Source organism: Peromyscus eremicus, chromosome 4 (genome assembly GCF_949786415.1).
Source record: "Peromyscus eremicus chromosome 4, PerEre_H2_v1, whole genome shotgun sequence".
NCBI lineage: Eukaryota > Metazoa > Chordata > Mammalia > Rodentia > Cricetidae > Peromyscus > Peromyscus eremicus.
The window spans coordinates 76,309,201-76,335,537 of NC_081419.1; the positions used below are offsets into that span (position 1 = coordinate 76,309,201).

At 42.0% G+C, this 26,337-nt stretch overlaps 1 protein-coding gene and 1 pseudogene across 1 annotated transcript; both read left to right on the forward strand.

Annotated features, from left to right (window-relative positions):
- The first annotated feature begins 427 nt into the window (after positions 1–427).
- On the forward strand, positions 428–26,077 carry Traf6 (TNF receptor associated factor 6). The gene is made up of 8 exons (XM_059260998.1): positions 428–621; positions 3,712–3,886; positions 7,397–7,713; positions 15,192–15,342; positions 16,732–16,890; positions 18,353–18,424; positions 21,064–21,141; positions 23,378–26,077. Exons 3-8 carry the CDS (start codon positions 7,418–7,420, stop codon positions 24,212–24,214), a joined length of 1,593 nt encoding a protein of 530 aa, XP_059116981.1. The 5' UTR covers positions 428–621; positions 3,712–3,886; positions 7,397–7,417; the 3' UTR covers positions 24,215–26,077.
- On the forward strand, positions 20,070–20,416 carry LOC131909393 (small ribosomal subunit protein uS8-like; annotated as a pseudogene).
- Positions 26,078–26,337: the final 260 nt, after the last annotated feature.

Sequence of the window (26,337 nt, forward strand, 5' to 3'; positions counted from 1 at the left end):
AGAGCTACCTGATTAATGTAGGGTTCTAACCTATTGAGAAAACTTCTTTGCAAGAAGGGAGGAGTAGGGGAGGAATTTTAAAAAGTCTAAGAAAATATAATTTGGGATTGCTGCTATCAACGCTACTGATGTCCCCATCACGATCAATTGTCTCCTGTACACACACACACACACACACACACACACACACACACACACACACACACACACACACACACACACACACACACACACACACACACACACACACACACACACACACACACACACACACACACCCCTTTGCAGTCGATTCAGAATTGCACATCCCGAGGCCGACCCGAGGCTGACAGCTGCAGCGTGGAGGACCACGGCCAGGGGGCGCCCTCACCCACAGGGCCGCTCTGTCTCGGGACGCGCTCCCCCTCCTCTCGCTGCTCCTGTCTAGCGGAGAAGGCGGAAGCAGCGGCAGCCGCCGCTGGGGCTGAGGCTCCGGCCGTCGGCGGACGCAGCGGACGCTGCCCTCGAACCAGGAGTGTGGCGTCGGAGTCACTTGGTCCTGGAGCGCCCCGTGTGTTGGCGACGCGGTGTGGCCCGGGGGAGCCTTCCGGGTCGGCTGTGGCGTCTCTGCGTGTGCGAACGGTGAGTGAGCGGCTTCGAACTTGGGTTCCGGCGGCCGTGGGCCCGGGAGAGTCACCCCCGGCTCCCCACGGGACAGGGACGTGTCGCCGCCGCGGGCCCTCGCCTCCCACAGACCGGAGTCGCCATTCGCATGTCCTCCCCCGGGTCCGGGACTCCGCCCCCTGTCCCCTCCAGTCTGGGTGGCCCCGGGACCCCCGTGTGGGCACGCAGTCGCCTCTGCCCTCTGTCGCCGCGTCTAACAGGTGCAGGACGCGCCCGCTGCCCTCCCCCAGGCCGGGGCTGCCCTCCGTTCCCACCCCGGGGCTGCACGTCTCCGGGCCGGGCCGCTGTCGCCCCACAGCCCTGGACCCGCCCCTGGTCGGGGAGCCTTTCCCGGCGTTCCTGGGGCCTCCAGGCTCACAGCATCCCACTTCCTCAGCCCTGCTCACCCTCGTGTTTTCCCCTGCCCCTGGAAGGAAATCGCCCGCTGGGTTTTCCCGGCCCTTTTAGCTTAAATGAAAAAGAAAAGAAAAAGAAAAAAAAACCCTTCAAACTTCCAGAGTGCCGGGGGAAACTTTTTGTGTTCCCTGTTAAATTCGACAGAGGTCCTGAGCAGTAAGTTAAAAAAAAAAAAAAAAAAAAAGTTCGATGACACCAATGTTCCCTCCCCACCTCTGCACTCTAGCGATTGTTCCAGACGCTGTGTCGATAAAGCTCTTCCTAGTATTTGGCTTCAGGGGAACTCCAGCTGAGACTCAGACTGTCTTGTCTGTGAACAGAAAGCACCTAAAGCTGGGATGTATGGGATTCGCTCGTTCCTCCGAGCGCAGGTGACTAGCCTGCTACACAGGTCTAGAAGTGTAGACTTTGTGACTTGAGCTGTGGCGTTTCACACCTCCTTTGATGATGCCCGCTGGTAAAGGAGCTTTCTTTTTTCTTTTCTTTTCTTTTTTTTTTTTTTTTTTTTTTTGGTTTTGGTGTTACGTGGCTCAAGGAAAGTGTTTGAGGCAGTGGTTGTCCACATGATGCATACAAGAATCAGATCTGAGTTTCAGCCTTGATGCACTGTATATATATATATATATATATATATATATATATATATATATATATATATAATTTCAGAATTACAGCCTAGTATGTCTGTGGTAATAAATTCTGCTGCTAATAAATTTTGGTCACTTGGCTTGTGTAAGAGGTTGTCGAAAGTCTATGGCTTTTGGAGGAGCAAACAATCCCTGAGTAAGCAAAAGCACCTTGAGTTTGGGTTCAAAACTAAATTACATCCATCAAGTATTTTGTAGCATTTCTTAACCATTGTCACACATTTGCAGGGCTTTGCATTTTAAGAATGGGTTTGTTTTGTTGTTGTTGTTGTTGTTGTTGTTTTGGTTTTGTTGTTGTTGTTGTTTTTCAAGACAGGGTTTCTCTGAATAACAGCTCTGGCTGTCCTGGAACTCACACTGTAGACCAGGCTGGCCTGGAACTCACAGAGATCCACCTGCCTCTGCCTTCCAAGTGCTGGGGTTAAAGGTATACGACGCCGCCGCCGCCGCCGCCGCCGCCGCCGCCGCCGCCGCCGCCACCACCACCACCACCTAGCAAGAATGGGTTTTTAAGGTCTTGGCACACAGTTGCTGTAGTAGAGAAATTTGAGTTTTGTTTTTTACGTAATTATTTAGTGTATTCCCCTGTGTGTTATGTAGGCCTTCATGCCTAAGCTCGTGTGTGGAAGTCACAGGACAAGTCACTGCTCTCCTTCCACCTGGTGAATGCCACCAGGTGAGCCCCTTGTAGGAGAGAATTAAGGATAATTTGTCAGTATTTATTTTATGTGGTTTTGATTTATGAATTACATGTTTACTTGTATATGCACTCCAGCTAACATAAAATGTATGCTTTCAAGACATAACATCGACATTTCCTAGCATAGCATCTGTTTTTGTGGGTCACCCTACCCTTCACATAAGGCATCTAACTTCATTGCCTTTGAATTATAATGTATACCTACATACAGATTAGTAGATACAAGCCATGATGTCTGATAAGGCAAATTTCATTACTTACTCTCTGTGTAGTCCAGATAAGTTGGTAATGGTTTCCCCTGTGGTACTTCATTAAATCTGCCTTACTAGATTCTCAGCAGCAAACAGCATTGCAGTCGTGAAGTACAAGACAAAGAATTATTTGCATTTCATTCTTCCCCCTCTATTCATGGAGAAAGTCACCCAAATAAGTAAAAGAGATGCTAAGAAATACTTATTTTGTACCAAAGCATAACTTATTTTCTTGAGTCTGGAGTCGGATTTTGTAGCATCTCCTGAAAGGACTCCCCAGAGCACAGTGTTTTTATACACGTCCACGTGATGTCCTCACTTCTGTAACTGGTTCTTTTCCTTCTTCTTTAACTGTTCATTAAGACAGCTATTCACTGTAGGGAAATGAGAGATGCAGCTTTTTAACTTAAGCCATTGCAACATGTAAAAGTAAAGGGAAAGATATTTTAACTTGCCTCAGAAAAAGTAAACATAAAAATACTAAATGGTACTCAAATATGCATGTTTTAGCTAAATTTCCCTGATATTAATTAAATTGCAGTCTAATTACTATACTGTGTGTTAAAATATTGCAGTATATTAAACACACACACACACACACACACACACACACACACACACACACACGCACGCACGCGTACACATACAGTGCTCACACACACACCATAGACTTTCAAGGTTATTATCTGAAGAGTATTTGGAAGACGTAGAGCTTCTTTGTTCTTAAAGCATAGGAAGTAATGAAAGCAACTTGCTATTGATCAGGTTTTCTTTCTAGTAACACCCCTGGTGTTTTATACCCTACGAGCTGATATGTATGTATGTACATATTTGGTAAACTAATGGATTTAGTTAGGGTTGCCCTCAGGAGCACGGGTAGCTTAACAGTGACTATGCTGCTGCAGACAGTGTCTCCTCCAGCAACCTCTAACTGCAAATTGGACCTCAGAGAAGGGCGGTGCTTCCCCCACCATGACAGCGTTCAGGGGGATCTTTATCTTGTTAATTAATTTATTACTTTATTTATGTCTGTGTGTGTCTGTGTCTGTCTTAGGTGTGTAGCCCACAGAAGCCAGAAGAAGGTATCCGACCCCCAGGAGCTGGAGCTATAAGTGATTGTGAGACTTCTGATATGGATGCTGGGGTCCGAACTTGGGTCTTCTGGAAGGACTGCACTTGTTCTTAACTGCCGAGCCATCTTGGCAGCTCCTAAGGAGGGATCTTAGCAGGTAATAATGGCTGCTGAGAGAGTTCAAGAATGCGGAGGCCGTGTCGTTCCCAGAGGACGGTGGTCATCTTCACGCCTTCCTTACGTTCTCGCCACTCCTTTGTCCACGGATGCGTGTGTAGGTTTTTAAGAGTGCACTTACAATGCACTCCTTCAGTGGAAATCCTTTTAAGGAGTTGTTACCCTCAAGCATGTTTTCCTAGGAACATGTAGTTTGTAAAAGATCTCTTTTAATCAGATAATGTTTAGATCTTGAACTGGACAGTAAGGAAGCAGTATAGAGACTGTCCATAGCTGAATTTTAAACCAAACATTTGGCAGGAAGGTGTTGCAGAAGTTTTCTTGCCTGGCCCACAGTCAGGGCAAATCTCTTTCACCTGCCAGTCCCACAGCCTCTCAGACCCGACCAAGTAAACACAGAGACTTATGTTGCTTTCAAACTGTATGGCCGTGGCAGGCTTCTTGCTAACTGTTCTTATAGCTTAAATTAATCCATTTCCATAAATCTATCCCTTGCCACGTGGCTCGTGGCTTACCGGCATCTTCACAAGCTGTTTCTCATCGTGGCGGCTGGCAGTGTCTCTCTGACTCAGCCTTCCACTTCCCAGCTTTATTCTCCTCCTTGCCCCGCCTATACTTCCTGCCTAGCCAACGGCCAATCAGTGTTTTATTGATTAATTAGCAACACATTTGCCATACATCCCACAGCAGGAAGGGAAGACTCATGTTTGCCATATGGCTAGCACTTTGACATGTGCTGTACAGCGCAGTAACAAATATTCATGTCTCAGAAATGACTTTACTAAACAAAGCAAAACAAAACAACTAAAAATTGTAAAGGTTTATTATCAAGGATACATAAAATGGACAGTCTTGTATGTACTGTGCGGGAATGGAGATTAGAAAGCCTTTGATATATATTGGGTAAGCAACATCGTGTATCAGAAAATTTTAAAAACTGCATGTCCTTTCACCCAACAGTTCTACTTTTAGAAACATGATTAAAGAAGTAGATGCAAGATTATGTGTGAGAAGGAAGATGACAAAGAACATAGCCCGTGGTGTGGCACAACTGTCTTTTTTCCTCAAATATGAAGGCACTAAAGGAGGTCTTATTCATCTTTGGAGAAAAGCATGCATGCCTAGTTCTGCCGTGTGCCACTGTCTCTTATTCCTTCCTGTCTTCCAGTCAGAATGAGCCTTTCCTAGGAATTCACATTAGAAATGGCAAGGCTTTGGGAAGTAATTTCAACTTTTCAAAATTACATCAAAAATAGAGGAAAATGGTATGAGGTCTTTCAAAATTATATCAAAAGTAAAGTAAAGGTATGAGGTTGAGGTCTCAGGTGAATTTTTGGAGTTCTAGCAACTCAATGTAATAATGCTAGACAGCACTTAAAAAATAAATCTTTTTATTTTGTCAAAACACAGATAAACATAATGTAGTGCAGAAGGATCTGGGTTCTGGCGTCAGGTAGACTTTGGGGTTTGGTCCCACTCTGTTGCTTAATTGGTGACCTTAGGCAGGTTGACCTTTTTAAGCTGCATGGTTTTGCTCTAATAAGTGAAGACAACGTTGTATAAAACTATATGAAATAATAACTTGTTCTGACTGCCAGATGCAGCTCTCAGTGTTGAATGCATATTAACACATGTAATCCTTGCAAGAACTCTCAGATGGAACCTCTAGCTAATGAGAGAGGCAACTGAAGCATAGGATTATCTGCTTTGCACAAGTCATGACCAAGTGACTGAGAAAGGCCGAGGTGTAGACTGTCCGGCCCAGTCCTGGGCACTACCCTGCACATGGTCCTGCCCTTACAACAAGAGCACTGCCACTTCTAGGCTTGGGTTTTTTTTGTTCTGTTTTTCTAAGATTTATTTTATCTTTAATTATTTGTATGTGTGTCTGTACATGTGAGGCTAGGTGCATAGAGAAGCCAGATCCCCTGTAGCCAGACTTACAGGGGGGTTAACTACCCAACATGGGAGAAGGACCGCAACTCAGATCCCCTGGAAGAGCAGGAGCTCTTCACCTCTGAGCCATCCTCTAGCCCTCCTGCTTCTTTGTAGGTGCCTGTCAGACAGTGACTGAAAGCCGTGAGGTGTATCTCACGAAAGGTGTTTGTACCTGGGGGTGAAAAGATTGTGAACACCCATCTGTGTTTCCAGTTCAGGGGATCGAGCTTAGAGCCTCCCATGCCAGGCAAGTCCTCTGCCACCGGGCTGTTTCCCCAGCGCTCTTTTGACTGTTTTAAAGCAGGATCTCACTAAGTTGTCTAGGCTCATTTAGAATTCATTCTCCTCCTGCCTCAGCTTCCCTAGTAAAGATTACAGACCTGCCCCCACTAGACCCAACTGAGAAGTTCTTTCTCTTATTATTGTTGTTGTTATGGGTTGTATTGCTGTTTAATACGTTTGTGTACTGCTGCGTGAGAGGAGTGTAGGTAGCACATGTGCGGAGGTCTTAGGACAATTTATAGGTTCCAGGGATTAAACTCAGGTGGTCATCTTTAGAGGCAAGCACCTTTACCCACCGAGCCATTTCAGTGACATGGTAACTACTGCTTAATCCTCCGGCAAACTGTCAGACAGAATATTTATATAGACAGACGTGAGGGTTATTGTCTGCTGTGTTGATTGGAGGTTTGCAATGTGCTTCTAGAATTATAGTTTACATTAGGAATTTTCCTCAAGGATAATTAAGCTAAAGACATGGCTGGTTATAGGTATTATAAGTTGCTGTTAAACGTTCACGTCTCATGTCCGTAATGTAACAGTTTAGAATTTGAAGGCATGTCTGCTAGTACAATAGTTTTCCATAGGCAAAGAAAGCTCACATGTTTTTCCAGTCATTAGTAGTGAAACATGGTCATCTGATCTGGCGGAAGGCAGAAGGAGATAAATATATACTTTGAAATTCCAGCCTTTCTATATAATAGAAATTGCCACACTGAGCATTTAGAAATCTGCATGGAATTTTAGATCAGAAGAAACAAAGTTCTGAGTGGTTCTGCTTACTTGCAGCAGATCACACACACGCACCCAGTACTGGCATGTGATCACTTGGTTCCCTGCTGGGGGAACTATTCTCTTCAGCTAAGAATACCTACTGGACCCTTAATGACATGACAACCTCCTCAGTAGTGTTTAGTAAGCATCTACTATTACATGCAAAACTCTTGTGCTGTGTGCAGGCGTGACAGTGAACACTGAATTCCTGACCTCAGACACTGTGATGGGGTGTTGTAACCGAAGCGCTTTCCTCTTTTAACCTCCTGCCATCGTCACTGCATTAGACCAGGCACTTTCCTTAAAGGGTCTATCTGGTCTCTGTGTTTGGCATAGGTGACTCACAAACGTTTGAAGGAGGGACTCAGATAATTTCCCGTGAAGTGGTAGTTATATGAAACAAACTGAACCAGTATGTGTGGACTACTCGGTGACTAGTACAGGTAAACTATGTTTGCATGCTAAAGCGTTGTTGTTTCCCTTCTTGCTTTGTTTGTAGGCTGACTGATACAAAGCTACTATGAGTCTGTTAAACTGTGACCACAGCTGTGGGTCCAGCCAGTCCTCGAGTGACTGCTGTGCTGCCATGGCCACCTCCTGCAGTGCTGCCGTGAAAGACGACAGTGTGAGTGGGTCTGCCAGCACAGGGAACCTCTCCAGCTCCTTCATGGAAGAGATCCAGGGCTATGATGTGGAGTTCGACCCACCTCTGGAGAGCAAGTATGAGTGCCCCATCTGCTTGATGGCTTTGCGAGAAGCCGTGCAAACACCATGTGGCCACAGGTTCTGCAAAGCCTGCATCATCAAATCCATAAGGTATTTGATTTTAAGAAAGAACGATGCCTGTAACAACCAAATACAAAAAGCATGTTGTAAACAAGCCATCCCTAGGGTGGTGGTGGCAGATGCCTTTAATCCCAGCACCTGGGAGGCAGAGGCAGGTGGATCTTTGAGTTCACGGCCAGCCTGGTCTACAACGCAAGTTCCAGGACAGCCAGGGCTGCACAGAGAAACCCTGTCTCCAAAAAAAAAAAGAAAGAAAGAAAGAAAGAAAGAAAGAAAGAAAGAAAGAAAAGAAACAGGTCATCCCAAGAATAGGCAGACAGAAAAAACTGCTCAGGAAAAAAGAAGAATGGATAGAGAAATGAGGTACTTAGGGTCCCATCCCAGTTTATACTGCAGTTTGAAAAGAGGTGTCTGTTTTCCCATCCTTTGCCTCGGGTAAACTGGAAAGTAAATAGCTACTTTTGCCTCAGACAGTTCTAAAGCAGACTAGGAGAGGACTCTATGTTTCATGACAATAGTATTTTTAATTTGCCTTGAATTATCCTACTAGAATATGGTAAATCCGACAGATGAGTAATGCTGATTCTGGGAGTGATTATATATTCTGATACTAGCTGTGGTAAATTCTGCTGTCTTCTGTCTGAGCAGCTTAAAAAGACCAGCATTTCTGTAATCCAGTCCCTTCTTTCTGCCCCCACTAGTACTGTACCCTTCACACAACCAGCCATACATGAGTACATTGCTTGATGTCAGCTCTAACAGGCCTTTCTCCTCCTAGCCTTGTCCTCACTCAGTCTCATTACAGCAAGCCCTGCCATATAAGTCACGTGATGTCTCCTTGGCTCAGAACGTACTGCACGAGCTATCTGGGCGTAATATGATTCATTTTCTGCCCTCTCCAAGTGCTCACTCTCCTTCCACTCCTTCTTTGTGCTGTTGCTTGTAAATGCCAGGCGTGTGCCTGCCTTGTTGAACTGGAACACACTCTTAGGTGTCCTGGCTACTCTGTTCCACAGCAAGCCACAAGCCTGCTTGCTTTCCTGCACTCCAGATCTTCCTTACCAGGCTAGGCTTTGATTTTTCCCCCAGCACTTTTGTCCTTAAACAACTGATAATCTGCACAATTTTTTTCTCTGCCTACATACAGCACTGGAAAGTAGCTCTTTGAGACTGAGATGTTAAATCGGTTTTCTTTAGTTACAGGAATAATGCCTTTCCCACAGTAGGCTCTTGGTATGTGAATGTTGTAACTGGACTAAAATATACAAGAGAAAAAGATCCTCATTCAGTTCAGCTAGGTCCCATCTCCTGGGTTTCCATTACCTTTCACACTGACCAACAGACTGTGAACCCACAAATGGATTAATCCACTGAGGAGGTCAGAGCCCTCGTTGAGTTCCAAAGCTTCCCTTCTCCAAAGCTCTGTTCTCAACATTGCTGCATTAGGAAGCAAACTGTAATGATTCCTAAGTAGACTAAAGCCATCTTGGAATACTCAATGGTCTAGGAATTCTTATCTCCCAATTTCTGTGCCAACTTTTCAATAAAATTTGAAATTAAGGTGACCGTATCCATATCTGGAGCTTGAATTATAAGGGAGCAGCACATCTCTTCAATTTGAGGGGAAATGTGTTGCCTGGCATTGAATCAGTAAGAGCTGTAGAGGACAGAGTATAGGGTTATGTGTTTGTTGTTTCTCTGTGTGTTTGTTTCCTAGCCTTGGCGCTGTTGATATTTTAGGCCAGATGATTCTTTATTGAGGCAAGATGTCTTCTCCTGTTAGAACCTGAGCTTCATGCCTGCTGTATGTCCACTAGATGCTGATAGTATCACCTTCAGCCCAGCCCATGAAGTCACAGTGTCCCCTAGGGACTCTGGTTTAGACCACAGCAAATCAATGTTTAAGGCTCACCCTCCTGTCTGTGTTTTAATATATTATAATTAGATAAAATGGTAGCACATGTGACATGCTGATTTCTTATAGATAGACATGTACACTGTTTTATCAAGTCCAGGAAGGGTAGCTAGCTAATCTTTGTTGCAAAATATTTTGAAGTAAGATAGTGATAAGAGAAAGAAATCCCACAAAAGGAAATCTGAGGCTTTAGTTCCATTTCCCTCAAAGCTAGAAATGGCAGAATACTATGGCTTTACTCTTTTAAAAGGAACTGCTGTAAATTCTTCATTGACTATCATTCAAGAAATCAAAGTGGATCTTGGTCTAATTCATTTTCTTTTAGATTTTTTTAAAACTGAGGGTAATAGTTTTAGATTTACTTTGTAAAGTTTTTTCGCTTAGATATGCGTGTTTTATAAGATTTGTTCCTGGCTTTCTATGTTTTGTTTTGTTTTTGTTTTTGTTTTTGTTTTACATATATATTAAATTTCCCCTCCCTTCTCTCCTCCCGTTCCCTCTCCCACCTCCTTTCTACCACCACCACCACCACCACCCCCATCCACCCCTCAGAAAGGCTATGGCCTCCATGGGAGTCAGCAAAGCATGGCATATCCAGTTGAGGCAGGACCAAGCTCCTCCCCCTGCATCAAGGCTGAGCCTGTCATCCCATCCTAGGGAATAGTTTCCAGAAAGCCAGCTCATGAACCAGGGATAGTTCCTCGTCCCACTGCTAGAGGCCCCACAAACAGACCAAGCTACACAACTGTCACCACATGCAGAGGGCCTTGTTTTGTTCCTGATTTTAGTGGAATTGCTTTGAGTTTCTCTCCGTTTAATTTGATATTGGCTGTCGGCTTGCTGTATATTGCTTTTATTATGTTTAGATATGTTCCTTGTATCCCTGATCTCTCCAAGACCTTTACCATGAAGGAGTGTTGGATTTTGTCAAAGGCTTTTTTAGCATCTAATGAGATGATCATGTGTGTTTTTTTTTTTCTTTCAGCTTGTTTTTATGGTGTATTGCATTGACAGATTTTCATATGTTGAACCATCCCTGAATCTCTGGGATGAAGCCTACTTGATCATGGTGGATAATTTTTTTTGATGTGTTCTTGGATTCGGTTTGCTAGTATTTTATTGAGTATTTTTGCATCAATGTTCATGAGGGAGATTGGTCTGTAATTCTCTTTCTTTGTTGCATCTTTTTGTGGTTTGGGTATCAGGGTAACCGTAGCCTCATAAAAAGAGTTTGGCAATGTTCCTTTTGTTTCTATTGTGTGGAACAATTTAAAGAGTATTGGTATTAGCTCTTTGAAATTCTGGTAGAATTCTGCATTGAAAGCATCTGGCCCTGGGCTTTTTTTTTTTTTTTAGTTAGGAGACTTTTAATGACTGCTTCTATTTTCTTAGGGATTATAGGCCTATTTAAATTGTTTATCTGGTCTTGATTTAATTTGGGTATGTGGTAACTATCCAGATAATTGTCCATATCTTTTAGATTTTCCAGTTTTCTGGAGTACAGGTTTTTGGAGTATGACCTAATGATTCTCTAGATTTCCTCAGTGTCTGTTATATCCCCTTTTCATTTCTGATTTTGTTAATTAGGATATTCTTGCTCTGCCTTTTGGTTAGTTTGGATAAGGGTGTGTCTGTCTTGTTGATTTTCTCAAAGAACCAACTCTTCGTTTCATTGATTCTTTATATTGTTCTCTTTGTTTCTGTTTTATTGATTTCAGCTCTCAGTTTGAGTATTTGCTGTCATCTATTCCTGAGTGAGTTTGCTTCTTTTTGTTCTAGAGCTTTCAGGTATGCTATTAAGTCGATAGTGTGAGATTTCTCCAAATTCTTTATGTAGGCACTTAGTGTTATGAATTTTTCTCTTAGCATTGCTTTCATTGTGTCCCATAAGTTTGGGTATGTTGTGCATTCATTTTCATTGAATTCTAGAAAATCTTTAATTTTTTTATTTATTCCTTGACCCAGTGGTGATTCACTTCAGCATTGTTCAGTTTCCATGAGTTTGTAGGCTTTCTGTAATTTGTGTTGTTGTTGAATTCTAATTTTAAGTTATGGTGATCTGATACGATACAGGAGGTTATTCCAATTTTTTTGTATCTGTTGAGATTTGCTTTGTGACCAAGTATGTGGTCAATTTTAGAGGTTTCGTGAGGTGCTGAGAAGAATGTATATTCTTTTGTGTTTGGGTGAAATCTTCTGTAGATATCTGTTAAGTCCATTTGAGTCTGTTAGTTCCCTTATTTCTCTAATAAGTTTCTATCTGGCAGACCTATCCAGTGGTGAGAGTGGGGTGTTGAAGTCTCCCACTGTTAGTGTGTGGGGTTTGATGTGCAATTTAAGCTTTAGTAATGTTTCTTTTACAAATGTGGGTGCCCTTGTATTTGGGGAATAAATTGAGACTTCATCTTGACGGATTTTTCCTGTGATGAATATGAAATGTTCTTCTCCATCTCTTTTGATTAATTTTAGTTTGAAGTCTATTTTGTTAGATATTAGGATAGCTACACCAGCTTGTTTCTTAGGTCCATTTGATTGAAGATCTTTTCCCAACCCTTTACTCTGAGGTAATATCTGTCTTTGAAGTTGAGGTGTGGTTCTTTTGTGCAGCAGAAGGATGGATCCTGTTTTTATATCCATTCTGTTAGCCTGTGTCATTTTATAGGTGAATTGAGTCCATTGATATTAAGAGATATTAATGACCAGTGATCGTTAATTTTTTGTTTTGTTGGTAGTGGTGGTAGTGTGTGTGTGTGTGTGTGTGTGTGTGTGTGTGTGTGTGTGTGTGTGTTTCCCTTCTTTGGGATTTGCTGATGTGAGATTATCAATTGCCTATGTTTTTGTGGGTGCAGCTAACTTCCTTGGGTTGGATTTTTCCTTCTAGTACTTTCCGTAGGGCTGGATTGTTGGATAGGTTATTGTTTAAATCTGGTTTTGTCATGGAATATCTTGTTTTCTCCATCTATGGTGATTGAAAGTTTTGCTGGGTATGGTAGTCTGGGCTTGCATCTATGGTCTCTTAGTTTCTGCAAAACGTCTGTCCAGGACCTTCTGGCTTTCAAAGTCTCCATTGAGAAGTTGGATGTAATTCTGATAAGTCTGCCTTTATATGTTATTTGGCCTTTTTCCTTTGCAGCTGTTAATATTCTTTCTTTATTCTGTGTGTTAGTGTTTTGATTATTATGACAAGAGGACTTTTTTGGGGGGTCCCAGTCTATTTGGTGTTCTCTAAGCTTCTTTTATCTTCATAGGCATGTCCTTCTTTAGTTTGGGAAAGTTTTCTTCTATGATTTTGTTGAATATATTTTCTGTGCCATTGAGCTGGAATTCTCCTTCTATCCCTATTATTGTTAGGTTTGGTCGTTTCATGGTGTCCCAGATTTCTTGAATGTTTTATGTTAAGAATTTGTTGGATTTTAAATTTTCTTTGACCGATGAATCTATTTCCTCTATCATATCTTCAGTGCCTGAGAATCTCTCTTCCATCTCATGTGTTATGTTGTTTATGCTTGCATCTGTAGTTCCTGTTCGTTTATCCAGATTTTCCATTTTCAGAATTCCCTCAGTTTTTTTTTCTTTATTGCCTCTATTTCAATTTTCAATTCTTGAACTGTTTTCTATACCTGTTGAATTGTTTTTTTCTTGGCTTTCTTTAAGGGATTTATTGATTTCTCCCAATTTTTTGTTTGTCTTTTCCTCGATTTCTTTAAGGGAATTTTTCATTTCCTCTTTAAGGGCCTCTATCATTTTCATAAAGTTGTTTTTAAGGTCGTTTTCTTCTCCTTCATCTGCGTTGGGATGTACAGGTCTTGCTGTTGTAGAACCACTAGGTTCTGGTGGTACCATATTGCTCTTTATGTTGTATTCTCACACTGCCATTTACTCATCTGGATTTGAGATAATTATATGTACGGTGTTGATTCTTGTGATGTGTTTGTTGGATGGGTCTTTTGTTCCTTTATTGTCTGTTTCCTTTATTGTCTTTTGGCCTGAATGGCCAGGGGTTCTGGTGATTGGCTGGTTGTCAGAGTAGGGTTGTCTCAGTTGAGGTTTGTGGGAGTTTGGGTCCCTAGATCTAGTGTATTATCCAGTTCTTCTGGCTGGTGTGGGTTTTACTTGTGCCTCCGGGGTCTGTTCTTCCAACTGGTGTGGGTTGTGCCTGTGCCAATGGAGTCTTTTCTTCCAACTAGTGTGTCTGTGCCTGTTCTTCCAACTGGTGTGAGTGGTGCTTGTGCCTCCCTCTATAGGGTCTGCTGATGTTGCTGGAGAGGGTTGTTGACAGGGAGTCTGCTCTTTTTCCAGTTGGTGCCAGTGGTGCTTGTGACTCTAAGGGCTACTGATATTGCAGGGGGTGGTTGGCCAGGGGGAAGATGATGGATTTGGTGAGTTTGGACAGTGGAGTGAGTCTTGTAGGTTATAGAGTCCAATGGGTGGGTGGGGGAGGCTTTCAATGTTTTAAAGTATCTGACAGTCTATTATGTAATCTTTTTTTTTTTTTTTTTTTTTTTTGAGACAAGGTATGTAGTCCTGGCTGTCCTAGAGCTCCCTGTGTGGGACTCACAGTGATCCCATACCTGGCATCCATTATGTAATCTTAAACAGACCCCATAAAGATCAGCTCTGTCTCATTTTGATTAGTTCTATCCTGTTTGACAGCAGATACCATGTCCAGTCATAGAAGCAAGTAGTGTCAAAGGAATGTTTCTGTGATTGACTAAGGCTCCTGTGGCCTACTTCATTATCACATCTCTGGATGGCTGGAGTGGTAGCTTCATAGTTAAGAGCATTTACTGCTCTTGAAGAGGCCTCAAGTTCAGTTCCCAGAACTCCCTAGCAGGTAGTTCATAACTGCCTGTAACTACAGCTCCATAGGATCCAATATCTCCAGCCTCCACGAGCACCTACATTCGTGTACACATACCCTACACAGATACACACACATAATTAAAAATAAAAATACCTTTAAAAGATTGTTTTGAAACATACCAAAAATTTCAAAGAGAATGGCAGACTCCCAGGTTTCCTGAAGATGATTTTTCCCACCATAAGGTGAGGGGAGGTAGAGCACTGGGAAGCCCATCACAGAGGAACTACTATAGTTCACCCAAGATGTGCAAGTAAAATCATCCTTCTGTTGCTCAGGAGCTGGCGTATCATAGACCTCATTTTAAAGCTTACGGGAAGCCTCAGAAGGGTACTGCTAACTGGTTTAACTTCTGTTTATAACACAGTAAATGTGTTGCTAATACTGTGAGCAGCTGAGTCTGACATACTGGTAGACTATAGAGGTACTACAGAGCACAGCCAGCCAGATTGCCAGAATTCTTTCCTAACTGACCTTCACTTCATGTTTATACCAACCAAACTATAATTTTGTTCAATGTTTTGCTTATTTTCTAGCTGGAATCTATCCCCCAATCTACAGCCTATTAGCCTTTGATAAATAGTGCAGTGCTAGTTCACATTCATTTCATAAGTGAATTCATAAATTCCAAGTACACTATCATTCTGGTGTTGCTGTGCATATAATACATGTTATTTCATAAGGAGAGCTTCAGTCAGTCTTTACTAACTCTTGAGTTCCCACTTCTTTTAGGGATGCAGGTCACAAGTGCCCAGTTGACAATGAAATACTGCTGGAAAATCAACTGTTTCCTGACAATTTCGCAAAGCGAGAAATTCTTTCTCTGATGGTAAAGTGCCCAAATAAAGGCTGTTTGCAGAAGATGGAGCTGAGACATCTCGAGGTAGGAAGGATGCTTTCCTGCTGTTGTCACAGTGTCGTCTCTACGGCTTAATGACTTTGTGCTGTTAGCTGTGCATCGTTATAGCAGATCAGGATTGGTGAATAACTTCTTGCCATCGTTACATGTAAAAAATTAGATAATGTTTTATTCTTCCTGCCTTGGCTTTGTCCCAGCAATAAAACAAGTCTGTGCTCTTTAGAGTTTTTCAGATCAGCACATCTGCAATTCCAACAGTTGAAGAGCTCCATAATTTCAAGTTATCTTAACCCCATAACTTTATTTCTCTCATTTTGAAATAAGAAAAAAAAAAAAAAAGGTGTCTTCCAGCCATCATCTCAGTACCTTTCTCTGTTTGTCTAAATTGCACATTGTATTAGTCACTAGATAAAATATTCATATAGTTGGAAATTAACTGAAGCAATCAGATCATTTTCTTTTTAATTAAAATAAATCAATTCTTTGGTGTTTTGTTTTTTACTAGAAATCAAATATGAGTAATATCCTATTTGAAATTAAATGTTTAGGGCAGATTTGAAGTCTGTCCCTTTTATAAGATTTACTCGTGTGTGTGTGTGTGTGTGTGTGTGTGTGTGTGTGTGTGTGTGTGTCCGTCTGTCTGTCCAAGCATGCGCGTGGGTGCCCATAGAGGCCAGAAGAAGTATTAGATTCCCCAGAGTTACAGGCATTTATTATCAGCCCAGTGTGGATGCTGAGAACAGAACTCAGGTCCTTGTGAAGAGCAGCGTTCACTTTTCACCACCGAGCCACCTCTTCAGCCCCTTTTGTGGGAGTGACCCATTTAACACAATTATAAAATGCTAATCTGGAAATCTAACTTCTTTCCAAAACTTCTCTAACTAGAAATATTAACTTGAGACTTCATAGTCTTTTTATAACCTTGACATCACAATTATTGTTTGAAAGACTTCATTAAGGCCTTCATGCTGTGTATGGCTAGAGAATGTGGTCTTTAGTCACTGTTCTTATTTGGTCTCTGTTGCTGTGATAATACACTCTGACCGAAAGCAACTTCGGGTAAGAAAGGCTGTAGTAGTCTCTTGCTAAGGAAGTCAGGCCTGGGCTCACACAGAATCACTGGAGGAACACAATTTGATGGGTAGCTCATAGGCCCTTATTCATCTAGCTTTCTTACACAGCCCAAGACTACCTGTCCGTGAAATGGTGCCACCCACAGTTAACAGCCAAAACAGTCTCCTAGAGACATGCCCAGAGGCCAGTCTGATTTTAGCAGTCCCTCAAGTGAGACTCCCTTCTCAGGTGACTTGTGTTATATCAGATTGACAGTCAAAAGGAATTCTGAAAAGATTATGTTTAGAAAACATTTTTAGAGTTTTCAAATACTAACCAACTATTTTTCCTTTATTACAGGATCATCAAGCACATTGTGAATTTGCTCTTATGAATTGTCCCCAATGCCAACGTCCTTTCCAAAAGTGCCAGTTTAATATACACATTATCGAGGATTGTCCCAGGAGACTGGTTTCTTGTGTAAACTGTGCTGTGTCCATGCCATTTGAAGAGAAAGAGGTATGTCCTTAGATTTGTTCATTGCATTTAAAGTATGTATTTGAAGACATCAGCATCAGATAAGGATGTAAATACAAAAAATGAATTTATATTATCAGTTTTTTGTTTTGGTTTTTTATTGTCATTGTTTTTCAAGACAAGGTTTCTCCGTGTATCCTTGGCTATCCTGGAACTCACTCTGTAGACCAGGCTGGTCTCAAATTCAGAGATCCACCTGCTTCTGCCTCCTGAGTGCTGGGATTAAAGGTGTTCACCACCACCACCCAGCTATATTATCAGTTTTTTAAAGCTAATTTTTATGAAAGAAATGAAGTTTCAGGGAACCCACAGTCCATAAGTGTGGAGTTTATATTTATATATCCTTAGAAAGTATTAAACCAATTACTGAGAGTAAACAATGAACAAGAGCTGCTAGGAAAGGTACATATATGCTGGTTTACTCCCTGTCTGTGAATTTTAATGAATGAACTGATGGCAGACAAAGAAGTAGCATGATTACTGTGTAAGATGTATACAGACTTGTTTCACAAAGAGTGTGAGCTGTTGCATCTGCGAGAGAGAATCCATTAAATATGGCAAAGTGTGTTCCACTAGTGCTAGTCATTGGCTCCATTGACTTTTCAGTATGTATAGTCCTTCAGTTGAGGTTAACCTTTAAAAGAAACAGTGTGGTACCCAGCAGCAGCATGACAGTAGAGCAGGTGTTTTCATTCATCCTGACGGTGACAGTGTCTGGTGACACTGAAGCCTACCTACCCTTGTGCTCCTTACAACACTAATACCTACGTTAGTTTATGTTCCTCCATAACTGATACTTAGTCACTTCCTTAAACTTTTATTCTTCTAAATGTGCTTCTTAGGAAATCGAGCATTTTGTATTTAGTGTGTTAGTAAAATAGTCACAAAAATTCAGCTAACTTGCTAATAATAAATATGTAAAGTCTCAGTCATAACTGGAACAAATTTGGCACCTTTCTCAACCTGAACAAATTCCATGAACTATGAGGAAGGTTGTCTATTTCTCAGCATATCTATTAAACCAAAGTTACTGTGTTCTAGAAAATGGGACTCACCCTTCTGAGAACTTAGGTACCAAAGCCTTGTGCCTGAATGCTCTTTGATTGTTTGTTTGTTTACTTTAACTTACTGGAAAGAATTGTAATTAACTTGTCATGCTGCTGCTAAAATCTTTAGCCCTTGGAAAATTACATCAGCAAGTGATGTCCATGCTATTCAGGGGTGCTCTGCTTCAAATTCAAAAGAAATCATCGCTGTTTTGCATATTAACATAGTCTTTGAAGGAGTCTGAAGACTCTGGTTAACTAACAAAAGTCTCACATTGTGACTGTACATAAACAAATGTTCTTCATTTGCTCATGGTGAAAAAATTACTCTATAAAAATTAGTCTTTTTACCTTTTCAGACTTGCTCATACATTTCTTAATTCTCTCATACAACTTAGATCCATGATCAAAGCTGTCCTTTGGCAAATATCATCTGTGAATACTGTGGTACAATCCTCATCAGAGAACAGGTAGGAATCTCTTTTGCAAATCACTATTTCCTTAAGAGCTTATAGAAGTGCTACAGGTTTTTTTTTTTTAATTAAAATTTTAAATCAATAAGGCAAAATCATTATGTATTGAAGCATTCTGCTGTACAAAAAAATTATATAAATTAATTAAAAAGATTTCAAAGGAACAAAAATCTAGCATTTGTAGATGCTTAAAATTTCTGACTCATTTGCATAGTGCCTTTGTTTATATTCCAATGGTGAGCCGGGCATGGTGGCTGGTGTACACCTTTAATCTCAACAGTCAGAAACCAAAGGCAGGTTGATCTCTGTGAGTGTGAAGCCAACCTCATCTACGTAGTAAGTTCCTGGACTACATAGAGAGACACTAAAAAAAAAAAGGATTCCATTGGCTAGGGATGGAGCTCAGAGGAATAGAGAATCTACCTAGTGTGCCCAGCACAGGCAAAGAAATGAACAAAATTGAACCAAAACATATAATTTTAAAATAAAAACAGTTGAAAGTAAAGGGCCCCACTTAAAAACAGACTTGTAGAAGAATATATTTACACACTGACATGAGGGCCTCGTTGTCCAGAGGTTGGCTGAGCGAACCAGGAAGCAGGAGAAAGCTCACCTGCTGAGTAGCACAGTACTGTGCAGCGCCAGCTCCTGGGCCATGCAGAGGCTTCCGGAACCACTGCTGAGCATCATCAAAGGCAACAGATGTAATAGAAAACTGTTATATTTTAATTACTAATAAAGAAAGGAAAATTCCATCCAACTGCTATCTGTTGACATTTAGGGAGTTTACCACAAAGGATGAATATTAGTCACTAAATCTGTGTGAGCCCCAAAAGTCTGTAAGTAAAAACTCACTGATTACTTACTTAATAACAAGTTGACTAAATGTTCCCGTGTATCTGTTAGTAGTGTTTTTCCAAGAATCCTAATTTGAAGGTGTTAAACATCTTGCTTATGAAGTCATCCCATACCCCAGTTTTCTTTTTTGTTCTCAATATTTAAAGGAAACTATGCTATACTTATAAAAGCTCAACAAAAATAAAGTTTAATACAGACAAAAACCATAATGAAACATCAGAAAGACTGGACTTTGATCCTTACTGTGACATTAACTTCACCTCCGTCCAAAACTATGGCTCAGTTTTAGTGAAAACTGGGCCTACTTTCACGTGGCTTCTTTCTCCTCCTTTCTGTCCCTCCTCCTCCTCCTCCTCTTCCTCTCCCTCCTCCCCTCCTTTCCTTCTCTTTTTCCTTTCTGTACTGGGGCTTTGCACACCAAAGTTCACACATGCTAGGTGAGTGTACTCTGCCAGTGAGCTGCCTCTCCAGCCCCTTGGTACCTTTTCTGGGTTTGGTTGGTTGATTCTGGTTTGGGTTTTTTGGGTTTTTTGTTTTGTTTTTGAAACAGGGTCTCTCCATATAGCCCTGGCTGGCCTGGAACTCACTGTGTAGATCAGTCTGGTTTTAACTTACAAAGATCCACCAGCCCCTGCCTCTAAGTGCTGGGATTAGAGGCATGTACCATCACACCCTGCTCCCTTGGTACCATTTTAAAAATATGATCTTTAATGCATCTCACCCTAAAGAAGATTTTTTTTGAGCCCCCAAATTAAAGGCTGAAATTTCTCCACCATCTTTCCTCATGGTGTGCATGAATATACTGGCAGATGCTCTCAAAGCATCAGCAATGCCGAGAAGAGAGGGAAATGCCAGGTCCTCGTCAGGCCCTGCTCCAAAGTCATCGTTCATTTCCTAACCGTGATGATGAAGCCTGGCTTCGTTGGCGATCACAGAGCTGGGGGAAATGTTGTGAACTGCACAAGCAGGTTGAGCAAGTGATCAGCCCTAGACCTGGGAAAATGAGAGAATAATCTGCTCCCATCCCGTCACTTTGGCCATATTGTTCTGACAACCTCACCTGGTATCATGGACCATGACGAAGCAAGATGAAAACACACAGGAGGGAATATCCTTGGCTTTTTTTTCTAGAAATGTAAAACACATAAATAAAAAGCTTCCATGGACTGTGCCCAGGGTCAGTTCTGTTTCCAGAAGAATATCAAATGTCTGGCGGTGTTGATTGTACTAACTGGTGACACTTCTCTTGAAGCAGCTAAGACAGACCTATGACCACACAGTCACTTGAATCAAGTCCTGGGGTGCTGTGTCCAGCCTAGGATGCTTGTGTCTCTACCATATAATAACCAAGTTACCCAGTAGAGAGAAAATATGCCAGAGTTTCAAAGATAAGATAATTTATAAAAGATTGTCATATGGGAAGTAATGGGGTTTATTCAGAGGCTTTAATGAATGTATGACTGACCTGTCCCTTACTAAATGGTCTAGACCACAGACAGACAGGGCTTTGGGTTTGCCATGGTAGTTGTTAGGGGTGTTTTCTTTAAAAATACCACAAGAGGGCGCCAGTTCTCTAAGGTAGAAACAAACCCATTTTAAGAAATGAAGTTTAGTGAATTGTGTGATGTAAGATGTCAGTATTTAATTTCTCTCAGAATTGTGAAGAAGCCATAGATAATACTTAGTTTTGCTTAGTATAAGATTTTTAAATGTAATATCGTCATCGAGAGCATGATATGCAGGGGAAGTCATTTTTCAGCTTTCATTTTGATTTTCAGATGCCTAATCATTATGATCTAGACTGCCCAACGGCTCCAATCCCTTGCACATTCAGTGTTTTTGGCTGTCATGAGAAGGTAAGTTTTCTTTGAATTCTGGAATATGAATTTCAAAAAAATATACTCAGGTCTATAACTGAAAAAATACCAACAAATTTAAATTTAAGTTTTTAGAAAACTCTTACATATAAACACTGTTTATAAAGTGTAAATTATTATGAATATTAATACTATTACACACATAATAATGGCTTAAGTATTTCAGTAGGAGCCAGGCAGTGGTGGCACACGCCTTTAATCTCAGCACTTGGGAGGCAGAGGCAGGTAGATCTCTATGAGTTCGAGGCCATCCTGGGCTACAGAGTGAGTTTCAGGAAAGGCGCAAAGCTACACAGAGAAACCCTGTCTCGGAAAAAAAAAAAGGGTATTTCAGTAGGCATGACTGAACATATTTAGACTAAATCTTTGCCTTTTTTAGTTTGTATGTATGCACATGTGCACGTTTGCACATCAGTGTGTGTGTGGGTGCCTGTGTTCCATGGCATGCATGTGGAGGTCAAACGACAGTTTATAGGAGTTCTCTCCTTCGACCATGTGGATCCCAGGGGCAGGTACCATGTAGCAGGCACCGTTGCTATCTTACCAGCCTGTGGACTGGATCTTAACAGGTGGGGAAAACAATGTCCAGAGCGGCTCTGGAAGATGGCTTCGTGGTTCCTAGCACCTGCCTACATCAGGTAGCTCACAGTGGCCTGGAACTCCAGCCCCAGGGAATCCTACACCTCTGGCCTCTGTAGCACCTGCATTCACATGCATCCCCAAACACAAACACACATACATATCTGTTGTTTAAAATAAAAATAAAATTTTACCAAAAAATATCCAAGAAGACAGGAGAAAGTGAGTGAGTGTGGTGACTTATTTTTATGTTATTCAATCCAGCAACAACATGGAAGATCTGAAGTAGATTAAGGAAAGGCGGTATCTGAGCTTTTCACTAACAACACCCAAAATGAGGGCAGCCTGAGTAATGAGAGTGAGTGTAGAGAGAGCTAGGCGCTCCAGACGCAGTTAGGAGGGAAGGTCTGATGGTAATGAAGTAGACACGATGGACGGAGAAGAGAGGGCATCCAGAACAACTAGGTTTCTGGTCTTAGTCACTGGGTTGGAAGGAGAGACTTCAACAAAAAGTGAACACAGCTGTCACAGCTGGAAGCTTAGAAAGAAAGACAAGGAGTTTTCATGGTATTGAGTCTACCCAGCTCTGGCACATTCAAGTGGAGATGGCCCATGTGTCACTTAGAACACTGATTTGGAAGAGTAAGAGAGGGGATGAAGCGGTATTGCGATGCTACAGAATTTGTGTTACTGGAAAGAGGGGTAAGCAAGGAAAGAAAGCTGATTTTTGAAGAGTATTCAAAACAAGTACATCTGGTAAAGAGGAAAGTCCTGCCCTTGTCTCCCAGGCTAGTGTCAGGAGGCGGTCACAGTGGGAAGTGTCTGACAGCTTGCTATGTGTGTTGGCCTCATTCTCTCTGGGGTATGCAATTACATATTTGCTTCTCTGCTCTACTTTATAAATACTTATAATAAACATACTTCACAGTTTAGAAGATAAAATAGAATGGTAACTCATATACTTAAAGGTTATGAGGAAGTTCTGTATTGTATGCATAGAGAAAAAACTTGAAGCATATCAAAATATTAAGACAGATAATAGGTAGCCTGTTTCCTTTTTAATCACCTGTATTTTCTATTTTCTGTGATGTACATTATTTTATAATTATGATTATCATAGAACATTTAGGATTTTTGATGGTCTTAGAATACTGTGGAGGTGGTAATTTACAATAAGTCAGCATCATAAGTGGGAGTTGAGAACTTGACAGTCGGGCTCAGGTAGCCTTAAAGGGGAGAAAACGATACTGGCTAAAGGAAGCATCATCTGTAGAAAGCTTTGCCTTGTTTTCCTAATGCAAAGAGTTTATTAGCTGTACTCTGATGAGAGACGCATTAGAGGAAGGAGCATGTGGAAAGAGACCTGGGTGTTTGTTGTCTTTGAGTCAACAAAGAACAATGGGTGTAGATGCTACTTTGACAGAAGACATTTTTCAGAGTAACAGCTGAGAGTGTTCATCAGTTAGCTCCAGTAAAATAAAAGGAGTACTTCACTGGATCAGGTGACAGCACAGAGAAGTGATAAAAGTTTGAGAGAAATTGTGATGCTACTCTTCAAACCTCTTGTGTGCCTAGCCAGGTCCTTTTCCTTGTCCTCAGTGAGTGCTCCCAACTTGTGGCTTGTGCTTCGTTTCAGATGCAGAGAAATCACTTGGCGAGACACCTGCAAGAGAATACCCAGTTGCACATGAGACTGTTGGCCCAGGCTGTTCATAACGTCAACCTTGCTTTGCATTCGTGTGATACTTACGCTCCATCCCGGGGATGTTGTCCAGAGGACCCAAATTATGAGGAAACTATCAAACAGTTGGAAAGTCGCCTAGTGAAGCAGGACCATCAAATCCGGGAACTGACTGCCAAAATGGAAACTCAGAGCACAAATGTAAGCGAGCTCAAGCGAACCATTCGAACCCTTGAGGACAAAGTTGCTGAAATGGAAGCACAGCAGTGTAATGGGATTTACATTTGGAAGATTAGCAACTTTGGGATGCACTTGAAATCCCAAGAAGAGGAAAAACCTGTCGTCATTCACAGCCCTGGATTCTACACAGGCAGACCTGGGTACAAGCTGTGCATGCGCCTGCACCTTCAGTTACCAACGGCTCAGCGCTGTGCAAACTATATCTCCCTGTTTGTCCACACAATGCAAGGAGAGTATGACAGCCATCTCCCCTGGCCCTTCCAGGGTACGATTCGCCTTACAATTCTTGATCAGTCTGAAGCAGTAATAAGGCAAAACCACGAAGAGGTCATGGATGCTAAGCCAGAGCTGCTTGCCTTCCAGCGTCCCACAATCCCACGGAACCCCAAAGGTTTTGGCTACGTAACGTTTATGCACCTGGAAGCTTTAAGACAGGGAACCTTCGTTAAGGATGATACATTATTAGTACGCTGTGAAGTCTCTACCCGCTTTGATATGGGTGGCCTTCGGAAGGAGGGCTTCCAGCCACGAAGTACTGATGCAGGAGTGTAGTATCCATTTACTTGTGTTAAAAAAAAAAAAACTACAAACCACACAGAAAAACAGTGCCTTCTTTGCCTGGTCCCAATAAACAATGTTCAAACAAGCAGTGGGAGAGGTATAACACCAGGCACCAGACATCATCAGTGAGGTCTTTCTACTTCTTACTGTTACAAATATCTGAGGTGGTTTTCATGGGAATCTACGTGTCCTCTGTGTCTTCAAAAACTTAGCATTGGAAGGGCCTGTGGCACATCTGTTTGTTAATTAGTGTACCTCTTCATCGTACTTCCATGGGCTTTTTCCATGTACTTCACTGTCAAAAAAAAGGTCGGAGTTAGTGTACTGAAGCTCAGTTGTTTAATAATCCTAGGTGCCTTAGAAACTTAGGCTGTTTTTAGGACACTTGTGGACTGTATTAAACGTGAGAATCACTACTGCCTTGTGCTGACGCTAGGAAGAAAGTTGCTGCTCTGGTGCCAAGTTCTCATTTTAGTTGACGCCTGTGAATTTCAGAAGCTTTGAAGCATGATCCCTGGAAAGCCTAAGTTCTCATGTGCTCCCTTCCCCATTGTTCATTAAGGGTCCGGGGACTGCTTTAGCCCTTACCTATTTAGTGTGAACACCTTGTCTCTGGAGCACCAAGCGTTGCTTTCCTGCTTGCGTATTTGGAGGCTCCAGGCCGCAGCTTCTCCCGTTTGTAATGCTGTGGTAACGTGGTTGCCAGCTGTCGAGTGTTAGTGCCATGTCAGCCGTCTGTCTGTTCAGTGCAGCGCAGTTTCCATGTCCTCATGCATGTCTTCTGTTCCTCGAAAACACAAAATCACCAGCATAAACATTAAAAGTGACATTAGACGGCATCTTATGGATGACTACAGAACTCTTACAGCCAGGAACCTGGTCAGCCCTCTTGACTACCCTTTGATTTAGCTTACATAATTGAAATCAATTTGATTTCCTCAAGGGGCTGGAGAGAGAGCTCAGTTGTTAAGAGCTGGCTGCTCTTCCAGAGGACTCTGGTTCAATTCCCAGCACCCACATGGCAACTCACAACTGTCTGTAACTCCAGTTCCAAGGGATCAGACAACCTTATATAGACATACATGCAGGCAAAACACAAAGGCACATAAAATATAAATAAATAAAATTGATTTCCTCAAAACAGAATTTGTTAAAACTTGAGAAGCTGTAGGTACTTGAGAGATGACTAAACCAAGGTTGGCCGTCACAGTGGTTGTATGGACACTCAGCTTGAGTAGGTGGTGTCCAGCTCAATGCCGGTTCTGAGCCTATTCTGTAGAATGTACTGGTGTGGCCAGATGTTTCTAACGTGGGGAGGCGATTGTTGCGCTGTTATGTATTTGTCAATGGCCTGTACATATAAAATACTGTGGAGTCTAGTTCTCAGGGAGTCCTACAACTCATTAGAGCATTTATAAGGAACCTACGGGGATGTCTCCTGCTGTTTACACGAGATTGCTCAAGTTTTCTGGTAAGAAGAAAAGGCACTGCTCTCTCCGGCCACATCAGAGCCCCTGGGCAGTGCTAGATCTGCCCTGCGTTCCAGAGGACGCTCAGAGACCCTGGCGGAGGAGAGGCGTCTGCTTTTCCGTTGTCGCCTATCCCCCGCAAGTGTCACTTCAACCTTTCCATTTCTCTTTGCTTCTATTCTATCTGTAAAGGTGAGGGAAAGACCATGTCCCCACCGTCCCACAAGCTCCTCGTGGTCACCAGTTGGTTTCCTGGTGGCCTGCGTCCTTGGCTGTGCCTTTAGTCCAAGCCTCTTACAGCACCTCCTGCCTAGGGAAACCTACCTGTGTTACCCCATTCCTGCGGCTTGCCACTGAATAAATGTGGGGGTTCTTGAAAAAGCAAGCCATAGTTACTTCTGTATTTATTTTGAAAATGTACTCAACTATTTGAGGGCCTATTTTCTGTATGTATTTTTTTTTTTAATACTCCATAGTAAACATTTTTATCAGAAAGTTAAATGTCACCACAAACTATCAGCTGCTCTTCCCCTCTCCGTTTTAAAAAAGGAAGTGATATTTAAAAGCTTCCTGGTCAAATTTCTATTTAAAAAATACCTGTATTAGGTAGTAAGAACAATCATTTCCTGCCTTGGTTTGGCTTTT

Excerpts from the sequence above, each read along its gene's own strand:
- Traf6 (XM_059260998.1), top strand. The coding sequence starts at position 7,418 with ATGAGTCTGTTAAACTGTGACCACAGCTGTGGGTCCAGCCAGTCCTCG. Across the intron at positions 16,891-18,352 it reads TGCCATTTGAAGAGAAAGAG|ATCCATGATCAAAGCTGTCC; the intron begins GTATGTCCTTAG and ends CATACAACTTAG. Across the intron at positions 21,142-23,377 it reads TTTTTGGCTGTCATGAGAAG|ATGCAGAGAAATCACTTGGC; the intron begins GTAAGTTTTCTT and ends GCTTCGTTTCAG.